This window comes from Dama dama, chromosome 30, assembly GCF_033118175.1.
Source record: "Dama dama isolate Ldn47 chromosome 30, ASM3311817v1, whole genome shotgun sequence".
NCBI classification, from domain to species: Eukaryota; Metazoa; Chordata; class Mammalia; order Artiodactyla; family Cervidae; genus Dama; species Dama dama.
In genome coordinates, this window is record NC_083710.1 from 51,254,158 (window position 1) to 51,270,734 (window position 16,577).

Genomic DNA, 16,577 nt, shown 5'->3' on the forward strand with positions numbered 1-16,577 from the left:
CGAGGGAAGGGATTAGGCTGCCAGCTATATTTCCCTTGGGTGCTATCTGTAATTACTATCACAGCTCATTGATTTTCAATTCTTTCTATTAATACATTTATTGGCCATTCTGACATTATTAAAAATCAGTCCAACTCTGCTTCTATAGTGGAAGAGAGCTCTTCCCTAAAATGTGAGTTTTCTAAGAATAGGTATTTTTTTTCCTGCTTTTTTTTTTTTAAAACGGTCTTCTCATATTAGCAATAACACAGCTTCTGCCTATGTTTTTCTTTGAAGCCAGGTAGTGACATGCAAAGATTTGACTAGAGATCAAAAGATCTCAAGTAGTGGGTCATCAGAGAATATTAAATGATAAGCAAATTCATATGTCTAATATAATTCTGCCAATTTACTAGCTATGCTGGCGCCTGTTCCCACAGTAGGGGAGGTAATAATGAGGTGCTGCTGAAGGGTAATGCAAGTGGCATTTTTATAATGCTTTCTCGTCTCTTCTGATGAAGTCATTAAAGTAACACTGTCTTACTAAGCTTTGACACACAAATGTATATTAAATCTTTTATGTTAAATTAAACATAGTGGTTTACTGAGGAAAAAGAAGCTAGATGTGTTGTTGAGTGTGTTTTCTTTTCCTCTAAAACCACTGAATTCTAATGTAACTGCCAATCTCCAATCTAGGTTCAACTACAGTGAGGGTCCCTTGGACTGCAGGGAGATCAAACCAGTCAATCCTAAAGGAAATCAACCCTGAATATTCATTGGAAGGACTGATGCTGATGCTCCAATGCTTTGGTTACCTTATGCAAAGAACAGATTCATTGGAAAAGACCCTGATGCTGGGAACGACTGAGGGCAGCAGGAGAAGGGGGTGACAAGAGGATGAGATGGCTGGATGGCATCTTTGATGCCATCAATGGACATGAGTTTGAGCAAACTCCAGGACATATTGAAGGATAGGGAAGCTGGCATGCTGCAGTCCAGGGGATCACAAAGAGTTGGACATGACTTAGCAACTAAACAGCAATAACAACACTTGCACCTGTTTCCATTTGTTTATTAAACCTAAGGACTGGGGGCTTTTCCAGAAAGGCACCTGTCTCCAAATCCTCTCAGTTCTAAAGTATGACTCTGGCTCCCACTTACAACAAACAACATCTGCATTGATCACACTTTGCTGAGCCCTGCCAATCAACTGTTTGTGCTGGGAGGATGAAGAATAACAAGAAACATAAAGCATGAGCTCTGCTCTTAAGGAAGCGGCAACATAGTCACCTTAAAGGCACGAGTCAGTCCTCTGTGACACAGAAATACCTTCAACACCTTGTTATGGATGTCCTGAAGAACGGTGTACAAAAGCTACTCCAGAGAAAAGACCATTATTCTCTTTTGTCCTAACTCTAAAATGAGGGCACTCAGGAATCTCTGGTCCAACCAGGGCTGATGCTCTCTGGTAGGAAACCATGAAGGATATAATGGAATGTATCTCTCCTCTGTGGCCACACCTGTCCCCTTCCCAGCTCCCGGGCTGTGGTCTGTATAAAATAGACATGAAAGCCTACTGTTAGCACAGGGAACTCGGTGCTCTGCGGTGACCTAAACGGGAAGGAAATCCAAAAAAGAGGGGACATATGTGTAGGTACAGCTGAATCACTTTGCTGAATAGTAGAAACTAACACAGCACTGTAAAGCGAATATACTCCTTTTTTGTTTTTTTTTTTTGTTTTTTTTTTTTTAATGGGCAGAACATCCAATCTCCTCCTCTGTCTCAGCCACTCTCTCACCACTACCCTCTGCCTACCAGCCCACTGGTCAGAACTGCACCTGCCTGGACAAGAGGAGAGAGAGGAGGAGAAACCAAGAGCAGAGGAGGGACTCTGCTCCACCCCCGTGGAAGACTCCTCAGGTCTTAGAACATGAAGAATGAAGGTGACTGAATGAGAAGTGATTCCTGCCTGTCCCCCTCTGACGCCTATGCACCTACTATGTATCTGTCATATTTTTATTGAAAGCTTTTTAAAAAATTTCAAACGTATATACAATCAGGCAGAACAGTTAAACAAGCCCCCCTGTACCCACTGCCCAGCTTCACTAATGATGAAATCATGACCACTCTTATTATATCTCTAACTCCATTCATCCACCCTCCCATTCTGTTTTGCAGCAAATCCCAGATGTTGAATCATTTCATCTGTAAAATCATCAATAACTATCTTTAAAGAAGGCGAACCCAGAGTTCCTTTTTTAAAAAGTTATGGTCAAATACAATTATCACACCAAATGGTGATATCACTTTTGTCTTAAAATAATAATTGATGGCTGCATTCATTCTGTATTTCTACAAGATAATATCTGACCAGAATTTGAAACATTTTTCCAAACATGCTTGAATAGAAATTAAAATGAAAAAGAACGCTTCTGATTTGAGATTTACTTAAATCCTCTCTTAGGATTATAAACTAAGGCAGATGTTGAAATCGCTACTCAATAACTATGAGAACTGCAGAAATGGAAAGTGAAGCAATGGGGCCCTTTCTAATTCTGTTTTTCCTCAAAAGGAGAACATTCGGTGAGCATCCACCACATGTGGGCAGGCTCCTTCCTGTGAGGCTAGACAGTCTGCTTCACTTCCCAGGTGAGGATGACTAGGTGGACAGAGACCGGAGGCCAAAGGGGCCCACAGAGCAGGCCCCTGGCTAAGGAAGCACCTGAACGCAGGCCTGTCTCACCGTAAAGTCAGTGCATTTCTGCTTTCACATACAGGCATTTGCATCGCAGTATCACTTTTAGATTCATAATTAAAAATGCTTTCTCTCATTCCTGCCTGCAATGCAGGAAACCGGGGTTCGATCCCTGGGTAAGGAAAATCCTCTGGAGAAGGAAATGGCAACCCACACCAGTATTCTTGCCCGGAGAATCCCATGGACAGAGGAGCCTGTCAGACTATGGTCCATGGGGTCACAAAGAGTTGGACACCATTGAGCAACTAACAGTTTCACTTTCTTTCACATCATGCCTGTTAACAGAATTAAAGACGGTCAGGCTGAATTTGGAAGGCCTCATCTCAACACCCCCGCTGCAGAGATGAAGACACAGAGGCCTGGAGGTGGGCAGTTCCTTGCCAATGCCATTCCAGCTGGGGAGCTGCAGGGCCACGAATAAAATCACGTTTTATGTCTTTGAGGTGGTGCCCGTTCTCTGAATACAGCCTTATCTCTAGGTGTAATAGTTCCAGAATTCCTCCTCCTGCTTTAGTCCTGGGCTCAGTAACACATTAGAATATTCAAAGGCTGACAGGATTTGGGCAGCTCTTGTCCCAGAAGAACACAAGCACCAAAGGTCACAGACAAAGTCACCCCACACTCCACGCTGGACCCCTGGAGTGTATCACAGGAGCATGTGACCTTGCCATGGACCACACAGCAGCATGTGATGAACTACCAATGAGCCTGGAGAAAACTGAAGTCCCATTTCAGGAGACTGGAATAATGAGCGACCTCAATACAACTAACCACTTTCCTGGTGGCTCAGAAGGTAAAGAATCTGTCTGCAATGCAGGAGACCCGGGTTCAATGCCTGGGTTGGGAAAATCCCCTGGAGAAGGGCCTGGCTACCCACTCCAGTATTCTTGCCTGGAGAATCCCCATGGACAAAGGGGCCTGGCGGGCTAAAAAGCAGAGTCAGACATGACTGAGCAACTAACACTTTCACTTTCAAGGGTTCCAAACAGAAGGGAGACACTCAGAAGTGGTTTGAATGAGCCACCCTTATCTATCCAGTTAACACGGGTGCAAGACGAAGACTGTCACCAATGGCAATCTCTTATTTTCAATGCTTATCTTTATGTTCACAACAACCTTACAAGGTAGACGGAGCAGGTTTATAACTAGCTGTTGACTGATTTCATATTTTGCATTATGCCAGTTAAAATGCCTGGAGGAGCTACATAGACCATGTATTTACTCAGTGCCAGAACTACAAGAAAAAGACAAAAAAATAGTTCTTGCTCTTTAAGGGCTGATAATCTAATTGAAGAGATGGGACCACATACACACATCATAAAACTATTAAGGAGATGAGGCAAGGCAGCCAGAACTTTTCCGAGAGTGAACCGAGTGGCCAACTTTGGCCTGTTCCACAATCTTTCTTTAAGCTCTAAAATGAGCTCATCCGGCCCTGAATTCCTTGGAGGGGTGGGGGCACATGCAGAGACCAGCTGACAGCTGGAGACCTAAGGGGCTATTTATAGCAAGAAAGAGAGAAGGAACAGATGCCTTCATGGCGCCTGAGACAGGAGGTCCATGTGCAGTAGCAGATCTTACAATGCTGCCTACAGCCTGAAAGGCAGGTTCACTTTCCTTGTCCTAAACACTGATGGAAAAGTCTTAAAACTAGGTTTCCTGAGTGATTACAGAAACCCACCAACACACAAGCTTCAGCCTTTCCATTCACTGCTATGATGCATAGGTACATTTCTATAATTTTGTTCACCACAACATCTCGTTTTCAAAAGCCCATAATCGTATGTGTGATGATTTTAATTTCACTAATATATTTATATTTTATTATGGAGAATCAAACTTCAACCAGACTTTAATACTCAATAAGGAAAGAGTTCTGTAACATGGAAATCATGTTTAGAATCTAGCACTCCTTATCTTAAAATAGTCCTGAGATTCTGAAATTCCACATTATTATCACCCATCCTATCATCCTCTGTGAAATACTTCAGTAAAGGAACCAAAATTAAAGTTCACTAAATTGCTGATTTGATCTCTTTAAAGAAGAATTGACTTAAAAGTATTATAAATGACTAAATACAATTAATTAATTATACTCTATAAATAATCAATCACAATACAATTCATTAAATAGTGTGGTGTGCTTCTCTTAAAGTTTTATTGTCAAAGAGAATGCGGTTATATCTGCCATGTACTTAAGAAAAGTACATATATTGCTAAGAAAAAGAATAAATTCAGCTTCTATTCCCCTCCAACTTACAAAATCTAAATTAGGGCTAAAATATCAACATCAGTCTCATTCACAAGGAGAAAAATTGATTTTAATGAATTAAGTAAAACCTAGAACTTACAACTTTTTCTGTCCCTATTTGAGGACCAAAAAATACTTTCTATAAATAATGTGACACGAGTTACTTATGCACGCTGTAAAACCCCTGGGAATACTGGCTTTTGTTTTTTATGTACTTAAATCTTTCGTGCAAGCCTTACTTTAAAATTGGAAAATGACAGTAAAGGGGAGAGAAGTGCCTAGATGTTCTTAAAGATTTCCAAGACTGTGAGAACAGTGCACCATCCTGGCTCCGACTAGTAGCCCTGGTAATATATTCTAACTGGTCTTCTGTACATACAGTATATTTTGGGGTTTTCTGCCTTCCTTCGACATGTATGACTTGAACAGATTTGCTGCTATTCAAGTTGAGGAACATATTGTGAAATAAAAGCAACGCTGTGAAATACACTATTTTCTCTTTTCCATCAGGCTGTCTTCTCCAAATGAGATGTTATGGTTTGTATGTTTTGTTAAACGTAGGCCGTGTAGAAATGTATTTTATTAAACTGATGTTAATGTATTTAGATTAAGAAAACAGACCGTGAAAAAATAAAACACATTCTACTGTGGTTAAGCTAAACAATAAAGGCAAAAAACTGGAGGATTTAACATGCTGAGTATCAGGCTAGAAAATCCAGGTGAACACATGACTTTTCCTGAAGGTTTGTTTAAAATTAGAAAACAATTATTAATAACTGACATATAGTCTTTTCTTTCACCATGGCTTACTGCTTCAATCTCTGGGTATCAGTCATTACATCACATAGAGAACTGTGGGGTTGTATTTTTGGTTGACATACTCCACAATGCTCACTTCAGAGCTCCCTAGTCTACACTGAACATAAAGATGAAATGAAATCCTCTACATGATGGGAGTCTGTTTCAGACACTGGCTTATACAGAAGAGAAATTTTTTATTATGAAAAGCCACACAGCCTGGCACAGAGTGCTCAAGAATGGGGCGTTACTGGAAGACCCTCTAAATGCAACCCTCAAGATCCTTGCCCTTGACTGTCCTCATTATGAAATCCTTTTGCTATACCAATATCCTAACCTCCTGAACGGGGTCCCAGAAGAACTCATGCACACTGATTTTTTTTTAACTATGAGATTTTACTCACACTTAAAATATCTTTTGATTGTTCAATTATAAAACGTTGCTAAGATTTGCTTTGATCTTGATTTAAATAAAGGATACATAAATAAGAATAAATATTTAACTGATGTCCTTTTTTTTTTTGTTTTGGTCATAAGTACTTGCTCTGTAATGCTAGCTTAATAAGATATATAGACTGTGCTTTCTCCCTTAAACAATAAAAGGTGGTCAGACACACACTGCCCTGGGGATGGTTTTCACAAGTGAACCTATTAATATAAATGTTAACAATTATAAAATCACCCACATCCTTATTAAAAAGAAAAAGCTAGCTCTGCTCTTAAGTCTTCATACCCTCAGTAGCCATAAACTGTCATTTGGCTATGTTATGGTTCAACAAGCTTTCTTTTCCCTTTATGTGCTTTTTGAACTCACTGACCTAAATTTCATCAACTCTAAGAAAGGGTAAACACAAATGTCAAAAGAGAAGTCCATCCAACAAACAATAAACCTTCCCCTACCTGTACTCTGCAATTTCCTGACTTGGTAAGAACCCATCTATACTGACATTGAGGTTATAGGCTCATCTTATTTTGTTAATACCTCCCCCGTGCTCTGGATTTTTATACTTTCCAAAACATGCATCCATTTAAACAAAGCCATACGGTCACTATGTCTTTCTAAATTTAGGAAGCTATCTTTGGTAAGTTAGTAAAATTCTGAGGTTGTATATGGGTAAGAATCACCCACCGTCTCAGAGGATTGTTACTCAAGAGACAAAAGCTGAAGCAAGTGAAAAATCAGAAGTGTTCTGCAAGCCTCAAAACACTCTGGACATGAATGCCTGCCAGGGTCTGAGAGAAAAGGGGGTGGGGCGTCGTCAGAAACTTCCGCTTACCCCTTGCTCAGATTCCAAAAGCTCTGTTTTGACTCTGACTGCCGGCATCCCATCAAGCATTAACATTCTGTTCTCGAAGGTGTTGATATTCTGAGAATAAAAAAAAAAGGGAGAGAGGGAAGTTCAGCTATAAAGTGTTCAATGGAGGACATCTGGTAGAATCTGCCATCACTGTAGCACATTTAGTACCGCTAACCTAATTTTTAACAATATAGTATAATTAAATGAGAATACCCGCATCACCAATTATCCCCCCATTCTGAACTTTCATTAGAAATAATGACCAAGAACTTGAATTAATCAGTCTGATTCTCTGACCTCTGGGTTGCAGGTCAGATGATAATAAACTGGAGTGAGGAAACCTTACATTAATTTATATGGGGCCGGAATAATTCATCAAGCTTTTGCAAATAGTGGAAGGAAATGCAAGGCGAGTTTCTTTCTTCCTTTAGCTTTGGAGGTTGTACTGCATACAGAAATCCATAAAGAACAAAACAGATCACAATAATTTATATACTCTCATATTCCTGTCAAAGTCTAAATAATTTTAAAAGCAAGAAAATATAATACTAGACAGTTAATTCTGGTGTTGTGGCATACCTGACGCAATGAAAATTTCTACCTATCAACCTCAAACATCTTCTTCGAAAACAACTAATGTAACTATTGGATTAAGAATGAATTCTTAAGCTGAAATCATAATCAAAGAATAAACAACAATTTGTTTTCTGTTCTTGTATGTGTTTGGCTCCATTTGCCACCTCTTGAAAGGAAAACCTTACTTCTATGTGGTTCAACAGAATTTCCAACAACATTTATAAAAAGATTAAATCAAGGTTATCTTTGACTAATTCCCACGACTTTGGGGATTTTCTGAAGTCAATAACCTAGGAAGAGAGTCATAAAGCCACACATCAGTTTTGCTTCAGGCCAAAATCAGGCTCATGTTTTAAAATACGTTGAGAATGCCAACTTTACTCTCAAATACTGATTAAACCCAGAAATTAAAATCACTAAGTTTGAATTTTTAGGATAGTTTCTTTGCTTGGTTATAGAATGTAACCATGACACTTAAGTGGTCTTACTAAAGGAAAAAAGACATTTTCTAAATGTTTGCCTACATGGCGACAAAGGTTAAAATCACTTCTAAACCATCAAGTTTTCCCCATTCATAGAGTTGCTTTTCTCCCCAGCAGACAGTTAAATAAAAACTCCCACTTCAACACATCATAAATTAAATGCTTTTATTACCAAATAATACCAATAGAGCGCAGCATGGTGAAGCTCTAAATATTTCTCCCATTTCTTGACTCTCTTTTTTGTTTAACAAAAATACTCTAAGAAATAAAATGTATGGAGCCACTCATGACAAATATTTGCTCAAAGAAACCAACAGCAAGAAGAAAAAAGCAAATTTACACTAAAGCTAACTAATAAGCATTCAGAAATTCCATGCTACCTAGTTTGTTAGGGAATAAAAAGAAAATTACTGTCATGTTCCTCTCTTAGAAAAGTACAATATTATTAACACTGGTAGGATACTTTTTTTAATGTTTGCTTTTGATTTGTCCCTATCTTGGAGGGATTTTCACACCCTCATGGCTTAGAATAGGAGGAAATCTGGTGTTAACTGGCGAGCTCAGTGCATTTGTTCCAAGCTTAAAATCCTTTCAGGGAGGCTGATGGATTGCTTACACATCGGGCATGGATCTCAAATCCCAGTGGAGCACTTGCTTCCACGGTTGGAAGTGGCCAGCTGGGCTTGCCCCCTCTCAGCCTCAGGGAAGCCTAGGAAGGAGGTACCCAACCCTCCAGTGCCCAGTCTTTCAGAGCAGTCAGGAATTTGCCCTAACGAAGCTTCTGGGAGGCTGTTTGGTTGGTAGACAATGAAGGATGAGTTGATATAGTTTCCTACCCCGGAGGAGGTCTTGCCCAGGTGGAAAGCAAAGAAGATGCCTTGCAAAGAAAGGGGAAAGACAAAGAACGATTCTGGAAAGGCAGGTTTAATGAACTGTTAGAATCTGATTAGAGGCTAATGTCCCTTTTAGTGCTTTGTACCAATTTACAGCTGATATACTTCAGCTGTTTTCCTGGCTGGCTGTGATCAACTCATTCTTTTTTTTTAAAAAAGGCAAGCTAACCAGAGTCTTTGAAGTTAAAAACAGATAAATCATAAAAACCTGACTGGGTTCATATTCCATTGAGTACATTTAAATGTCACTGCATTTGCAATATCATTTGTGTTGCTGCTGTACTCCAATAATTCCAGATGTGTTAAAGACACGATTACATTTCAGTTTCATGTAAAAGTCAACAAAAATCCAATACATTTTCCAAAAAACTTTCTTTTTAAATAAAGTTTGCCCTGCAAATATTTCTCTTCCTCTGGTTTTTCCAGGATCACATAATAAACAGCCATAATAAACATCATAAAGAACACTGTTCACAGCTAAGGAACCAATCTTTAAGAAACTCTTGCAACTAATACAGATTCAATCCATACATATGCCTGAAAGTTAGACTATACACACATGAAGGACATTAATCTCTGCATTCATGATTCTAACCTTGTTTAGCACAAAAAGAAACACACATATTCCATGCATCACACCATATTCCAGACCATCCAACAAGGTGTATGGTTTTTATAAAGCCCATGATAATTCTACAGCATTAAGAGTATAGTCCTTGGAACAAAACACAATAAAGAGATTTATCTCTCTAAGCTAAAATCAGATACATACAGTCTCAATTGACTGCAAACTTTAAATATGTAACAAACTGTAATAATTTGAAATTGCTGTCAAACATATCTTGCCATGATCTTGATCAAAATGCATTTACAGGAGAATCCAATTGCCCGATTGAGTCCCCAGAGGAAAATAAAATTATAGTCATCAATTTTAGTAACATGGTACTCTTTATGTTGTGACAGACTTTGTGATATTATACAACCCTATATAATTTATGTGCATGTGTTTATATTCATGCACACATCTATATACCTATGCTACTTATTTCATATGAGTAAACTCTATCAATTATAGCCAAATTTACCAACAGATTAGCTGACTGTTGACCAGTTACATGTGCAATGGATTAGAAGGGTACTCTGGACACTCGTACTTGCCAAATAAGATTTGGCGCTTAGCATTCCAGCTGATACTAGTTCTCCCAGTCAAAGGAGGTATAAACCAACAGTGCTCAATCCTGGCATATCATAGTATTCTGAATGGAACATGAAGGAAAGGAAAAAAAAGGATGCTTACTGATAATCTCTCATAAAAAGCAGAGAACAAGGATGACTTTCCAAGTCAACTACTACAATCTGGAGTGGTAGATTGGAATCCCCCAGTTCCCAGAATGCAGGTCTCCTCCACTCCCTCCTCCAGAATATGGGTTATCCAGTTTGGACAATTTAAGTAATAAAGAACAAACTAGTCAACATTCAATAAATCTAATTTTTAAACCAGGTTTCCCTTCATAAGCCAAAAGTATCTACTGAGATTTGTTGTGATTTCTCAAGATGCAGGACATATTCATTTAAACATGCTTCCATCATGAATCTCCAATGTTTGGCTAGAGGTACTGTTGGAGAAGACTCTTGAGAGTCCCTTGAACTGCAAGGAGATCCAACCAGTCCATCCTAAAGGAGATCAGTCCTGGGTGTTCACTGGAAGGACTGATGCTGAAGCTGAAACTCCAATACTTTGGCCACTTCATGTGAAGAGTTGACTTATTGGAAAAGACCCTGATGCTGGAAGGGATTGGGGGCAGGAGGAGAACGGGACGATAGAGGATGAGATGGCTGGATGGCATCACCGACTTGATGGACATGAGTTTGAGTAAACTCCGGGAGTTGGTGATGGACAGGGAGGCCTGGCGTGCTGTGATTCATGGGGTTGCAAAGAGTCGAATGCGACTGAACTGAACTGAACTGAATGAGAAATATGAATCGCCCCCACCCATGCCCATGTTACATTCAACAGTGATCAAAGGGACATAGTAGCAATTCAGGATGCATGCACTAAACTGGTTGAGGTACGTTCAGAAAAGATTCTGAAGAGTTTATAATGCAAACATGCGTGCGTGTGTGCCAAGTCGCTTCAGTTGTGTATGAATCTCTGAGACCCTGTATTGAGACCCTGTAGACTGTAGCCGGCCAAGCTCCTCTGTCCATGCAATTCTCCAGGTAAGAACACAGCAGTGGGCTGCCATGCTCTCCTCCAGCAGATCTCTGCGACTAAGGGATAGAATCCGCGACTCTTAGGTCTCCTGCACTGGCAGGCAGGTTCTCTACCACTAGCGCCACCTTGGAAGCCCTAACGCGAACATACCAACTAGTGAAAAGCATCACCCTTTGACTACTTTTTTGGGCTTCCCAGATGGTTCAGACAGTAAAGAATCTGCCTGCAATACAGGAAACCTGGGTTCAACCCCTGGGTTGGAAAGATCCTCTAGAGAAGGGAACAGTTACCCACTCCAGTATTCTAGCCTGGAGAATTCTATAGAAAAAGGAGCCTCGGGGCTACAGTCCATGGGGTTGCAAAGAGCCAGACATGACTGAGTGACTTTCACTTTCTTAAAGGAAAAGCAGAAGTATCAGATTATAAGGAAATTAGACTTTGCTAAAAAACCATTTCATAGAAAAGTCAATCACTACTCTTTTTGACTCAATTCTAACAGAACAACAAAATCAACGATAACAACTTTTTTCAAGCCTTTATGCCATTCCACCAATAGGTCATTTCTTCAGAGAAGACATTAACTGATCCAACTCCCAAATTTTGCCTGAAATCCAAGAGAATGAGTGAATTTTTGCTCTTTGTAAGGATCAACACATCTCAGAGATCAGAATAGTGTCTAGTCAAGGCTTCCATTATCTGCTGTTATGCAACAACAGGTAGTATAAAACAACTATCATTTTACTATTATTAATATCTTGGTAACACACACAATGGGCTTTCCCAGTGGCTCAGCCATGAAGAATCTGCCTGCTGAGACTCAGGGACACATGATCAATCCCTGGGTTGGGAAGGCCCCCTGGAGGAGAGCATGGCAACCCACTCCAGAAATCTTGCCTGGAGAATCCCATGGACAGAAGAGCCTGGCGGGCTGCAGTCCATGGGTCACAAAGAGACACAACTAAGCAACTAAACAACAACAAGCAAACAAATAATAACACCTATTTGCATATCTACTGTGGACTAGACCCTCTGCTAAGAGATTTGTACTCATTTAGTCCTTATAGTAAACCAAGAGGTAAAGACTGTTATCAGAAGATGAGGCATTTGAGACACAATGAGGTTAAACCGTCCAAGGTGACACAACTAGTAATTGGTGCAGCTTGATTGCAAATCAACTGAGCCTGAGTCCGAGCTAAGCTCCCACCCACTACACTCCTCTGTCCCTCTCCTTCTTACTTCCTCTTTCTCTGTGCACACATGCTCACAGGCAACCCTCATCAACACGGGAAAAGACACGAGCCCCTTACTGAAGGCCCCAACAGAGGAACTCCTGAATCTCCGTCAATGGTTCCTCTCAGGGCTGAGTTGATTCAGTCATTGAACAAATGGGACGTGCAACTTCCAATCATCAACGAGGTATCAACATTTCGGGGAATAACAATAAGAATTCAAATAAGTCACTGGTATCAAAGCTATTCCACATTTTCTTCTTTAAATCAATCTTTCAACATATTTACTTGGCCTACTACGATTATATATTCCTATCGTAGAAACATCTCATAATTAATTCAGTCAGTCCCATCCTGAATCCAACATCCAGAAAAATCTATGGTAATCTCATCTGCTACCTGTTTTGAAAACAGTCATATCCTCGATGGCTCATTCAATGTTTTCACAATAGTTTCAGGCACTTAAGATGATATAGGAACTCTGTCTTCTACCTTTTACATTCAAGAGACATACATTTGGGCCTCACATATAATTTATAATCACTTAAAGTATAAAAGTTTATTTTTTAAGCTCACATAGCCTCAACACTGGTAAATCAATTTTGTAGTGGGCATACACATAATCAGAGTAGCTCCAGTGGTACAAAATAAACACTAGTTCATATGTAGACTGCCACTCTGGCCCACTTTCATTTTTCATTGCTTTGCAGTATGGCAGAGTGGATGTCACATTAATGACCATATTTAACTGGGACCACTAGCAGTCAACTATAGACACACTGGGACTCACAACTTAAATCCCCTTCACTGGTTTCAATGATCCATATATACATTTTTCTTAAATATCTGTCTTCAGTCTCAAAAACAAAACCCTTCCATAATCACCTCACACTGAAACATGGAATTGTGTCTTTCTTAAGAACTGGTAAAACTGCACACGCAATGCAGTAACTTGTATTTTCCTGATAGCAAGAATCACTGTTTTCTATGTTGGTAAAGGGTCGGGAAGATCCCCGGGAGGAAGGCATGGCCACCCCTTCAGTATTATTGCCTGGAGAATCCCATGGACAGAGGAGACTGGCTACAGTCCACAGGGTTGCAAAGAGTTGGTCACAACTGAAGTGAATTAGTACACAGCACAAAGTGTTAAATTATTAATAGGTAGTTTACACTAAAATTTTTAGAAACATCATCTGAGCACTTAAATTGGACGCATGAGACAAGTGCTCGGGCCTGGTGCACTGGGAAGACCCAGAGGGATTGGGTAGAGAGGGAGGTGGGAGGGGGGATCAGGATGAGGAATACATGTAAATCCATGGCTGATTCATGTCAATGTATGACAAGACCCACTGCGGTAATGTAAAGTGATTAGCCTCCAACTAATAAAAATAAATGGAAAAAAAAAAAAAAAAAGCACACACACACAAAAAAATTTCCACCCCAGCATTAATACAAACTATAATAAAACTTATTAGGTCATTCATATTCTGAACTATTTGGTCATGAGTTGACCAAATCTCTCCTTAAACAGGCAGTGAGGGTCTCTGCTACAGCCAAGTTATTTCATTCTATCCAAGCCATGTCTGTGAACCATGAGGCACTACAAGACATAATGGGGCAAAGTCAGGGACTAGAGAATAGAAACAAGGTTAACACTAGGAAAACTAGTGCAACACAACCACAATACAACTCCAGGGTCTCATAATTTCAAAAAGTAATTATGTAACAACTACAATACCTATAAACACATATATAGAAACAACTATAATAACAAGACAAAGTACCATTTACTGAGCATTTATGTACCAAGGGTTGTTTCAGATGCTTTATATTATCATTCATTCATTCAAAAAACACTGAGTACTAGGCACTGTTGAGATATTTAGGAAACATCAGTGAACAAAAGAGGAAGTTCTATAGAGCTCCATTCTAGTCATTTAGTCTCCCAACATTTTTTTTTTTTTAACTATGTGCATATTAGACAAGAAAATTCAGGTTCAGAGAGATTAAGCAATCTGTCCAAGGTTATGAAAATGATCACTAGTCTGTATCTGAGACTAATCTCTATTTTCTATTGCTACCTGGGATAGAGATTCTTAACTACTGGGTGCTTTGACACTGGCTTCAAAGGTGCATGAGCCCAGCAGTATCTCAGCCACTCTAGCTAACGTCCTTCAGGCTGTTCCACCAAAAGGCTCAGAACCCGGCCTACAGTGGGAGGAGCAAGGCCAAGGCAGGCTGATCATGGACACACTGAACAGAGAGGACGTTCAGGTCACTCTGAAGTCCTTGTGTGTGTGTGTGTGCACGTGCATGTGTGTGTGTGTGCGTGTGTCCAGTCACTCAGCCATGTGTGTGTGTGTGTCTGTGTTCAGTCACTCAGCCGGATACACTGAAGGGAGATGATGTTAAGGTCATTCTGAAGTCTGTGTGTGTGTGTGTGTGTGTGTGTGTGTGTGTGTGTGTGTGTGTGTGTGTGTGTGTGTGTGTTCAGTCACTCAGCTGTGTGTGTGTGTGTGTGTGTGTGTGTTCAGTCACTCAGCCGTGTGTGTGTGTGTGTGTGTGTGTGTGTGTGTGTTCAGTCACTCAGCCGTGTCTGAAGGTTTACCTTGTTCTAGAACAAGTACCTCGAACCATTCATCCGATGTGCCTCTAACCAGTTACCCAACCTTGTTTTCTACCATTCTGCTCAGGTTACACCTCAACCAGGTCAAATATGCTGGTCCTCCAAGTCTCTGTATATTCGATTCCATCTTTGTGTTCCATCTCTAGCTGACAAATTCCTTATCTGCTATTACACCAGAATGTAAGTTCCAGGATGACCATGACTTTGTCTTTTTGTTCATCAGAGTATGCCTATCCCCAGGTTTATATGTGTGTCTAACAGGTGGCTCGATGGTAAGGAACCTGGTTGCCAATGCAGGAGATACAAGAGACGTGGGTTCAATCCCTGTGTCAGGAAGATCCTCTGGAGTAGGAAATGGCCACCCACTTCAGTGTTCTTGCCTGGGAAATTCCACGGACAGAGGAGGCTGGTGGCCCAGAGTCCATCGGGTAGCAAAGAGTCGGACACGGCTGAGTGACTGAGCCACACACAAACAATACATAATACATGCTCAGTAAATGTTTGTTGAGTTAATGAAAAGAATAAATGTAAATAAATCTAAAATCATTTCATGCCCAGAGTTCATCTGACCCAGGTGATAACTGTTGAGAAACAGATGGGAAGAGGTTCATGTGTGCTCAGTCGTGTCTGACTCTTTGCAACCCCATGGGCTTTAGCCTGCCAGGCTCCTCTGTCCATGGAATTTTCCAGGCAAGAATACTGGAGTGGGTTGCCATTTCTTTCTCCAGATGGGAAAAAGAGCATAAGCAATGAAGGACAATGAAAGTCTCATATTTGTGAAGAATATTAACAGATTTCGTGTGGCTGGAACATCATGTGGTTCACTGGAAAAGAAACTAGAGGTAAGAGCAGATAAGAAACTTGGTGTTAACTGGCAAATGGTCTTACATGGTATGGTAATTCACTGAAAAGTGTTTTTTAGTGACTGCAGTGTGCTAGTTGAAAGAAGCCCAAGTGAATAAGAGAGAAAGACTCCCGGTCTTAAGAAAACTGGAGGTAAGTGAGGAAGAAATGTGTTTGGGCAACACACAACAGGTGGCGAGGCATCATGAAACAAAAGCATAACATGTTTAACGTTTGTGTTTGGAAAGCTAGCACTGGACTTGCTTTGGGAGATGGCTTATATACATATAGAATTTGATGCAAAGGCAGTAGCCACAGGCTACCGCAGTAACTCGGGGGAGAGGCGGTGAGGTCTTGACTCAACACAGTGGCAGTGGGAATGAAGAGGAGGGAGATTCTTTGAGAGAGAGTTTACAGGAAGAAGGAACAGCTTTGGATGACTGACGAGGAAGAGGAAATATGGGGAGAGAGGCAGCAGAAATGTTAAGAATGGCACTGGTTTTCTACATTGTACATGAAGCATGAGGCAGGAAGTCCAGTAGGAAAAGCCAAACATGCCATAAAGATTTCAACATCCCAGAAAGGACCTACTACACTCTGGGATACATGAATATTTGGGTATATTGTTTAA

General features: G+C 40.4%; 1 protein-coding gene across 9 annotated transcripts in view; it reads right to left on the minus strand.

Moving 5' to 3' along the window:
• The window catches only part of KLF12 (KLF transcription factor 12), a 657,687-nt gene that overhangs the window by 267,105 nt on the left and 374,005 nt on the right, over positions 1 to 16,577 (minus strand). For all 9 annotated transcript variants that reach the window (XM_061133269.1, XM_061133271.1, XM_061133265.1 and 6 more), the window contains one exon: positions 7,062 to 7,151. In XM_061133269.1, coding sequence (XP_060989252.1) covers positions 7,062 to 7,151 — 90 coding nt within the window. The remainder of the gene's footprint in view (positions 1 to 7,061; positions 7,152 to 16,577) is intronic.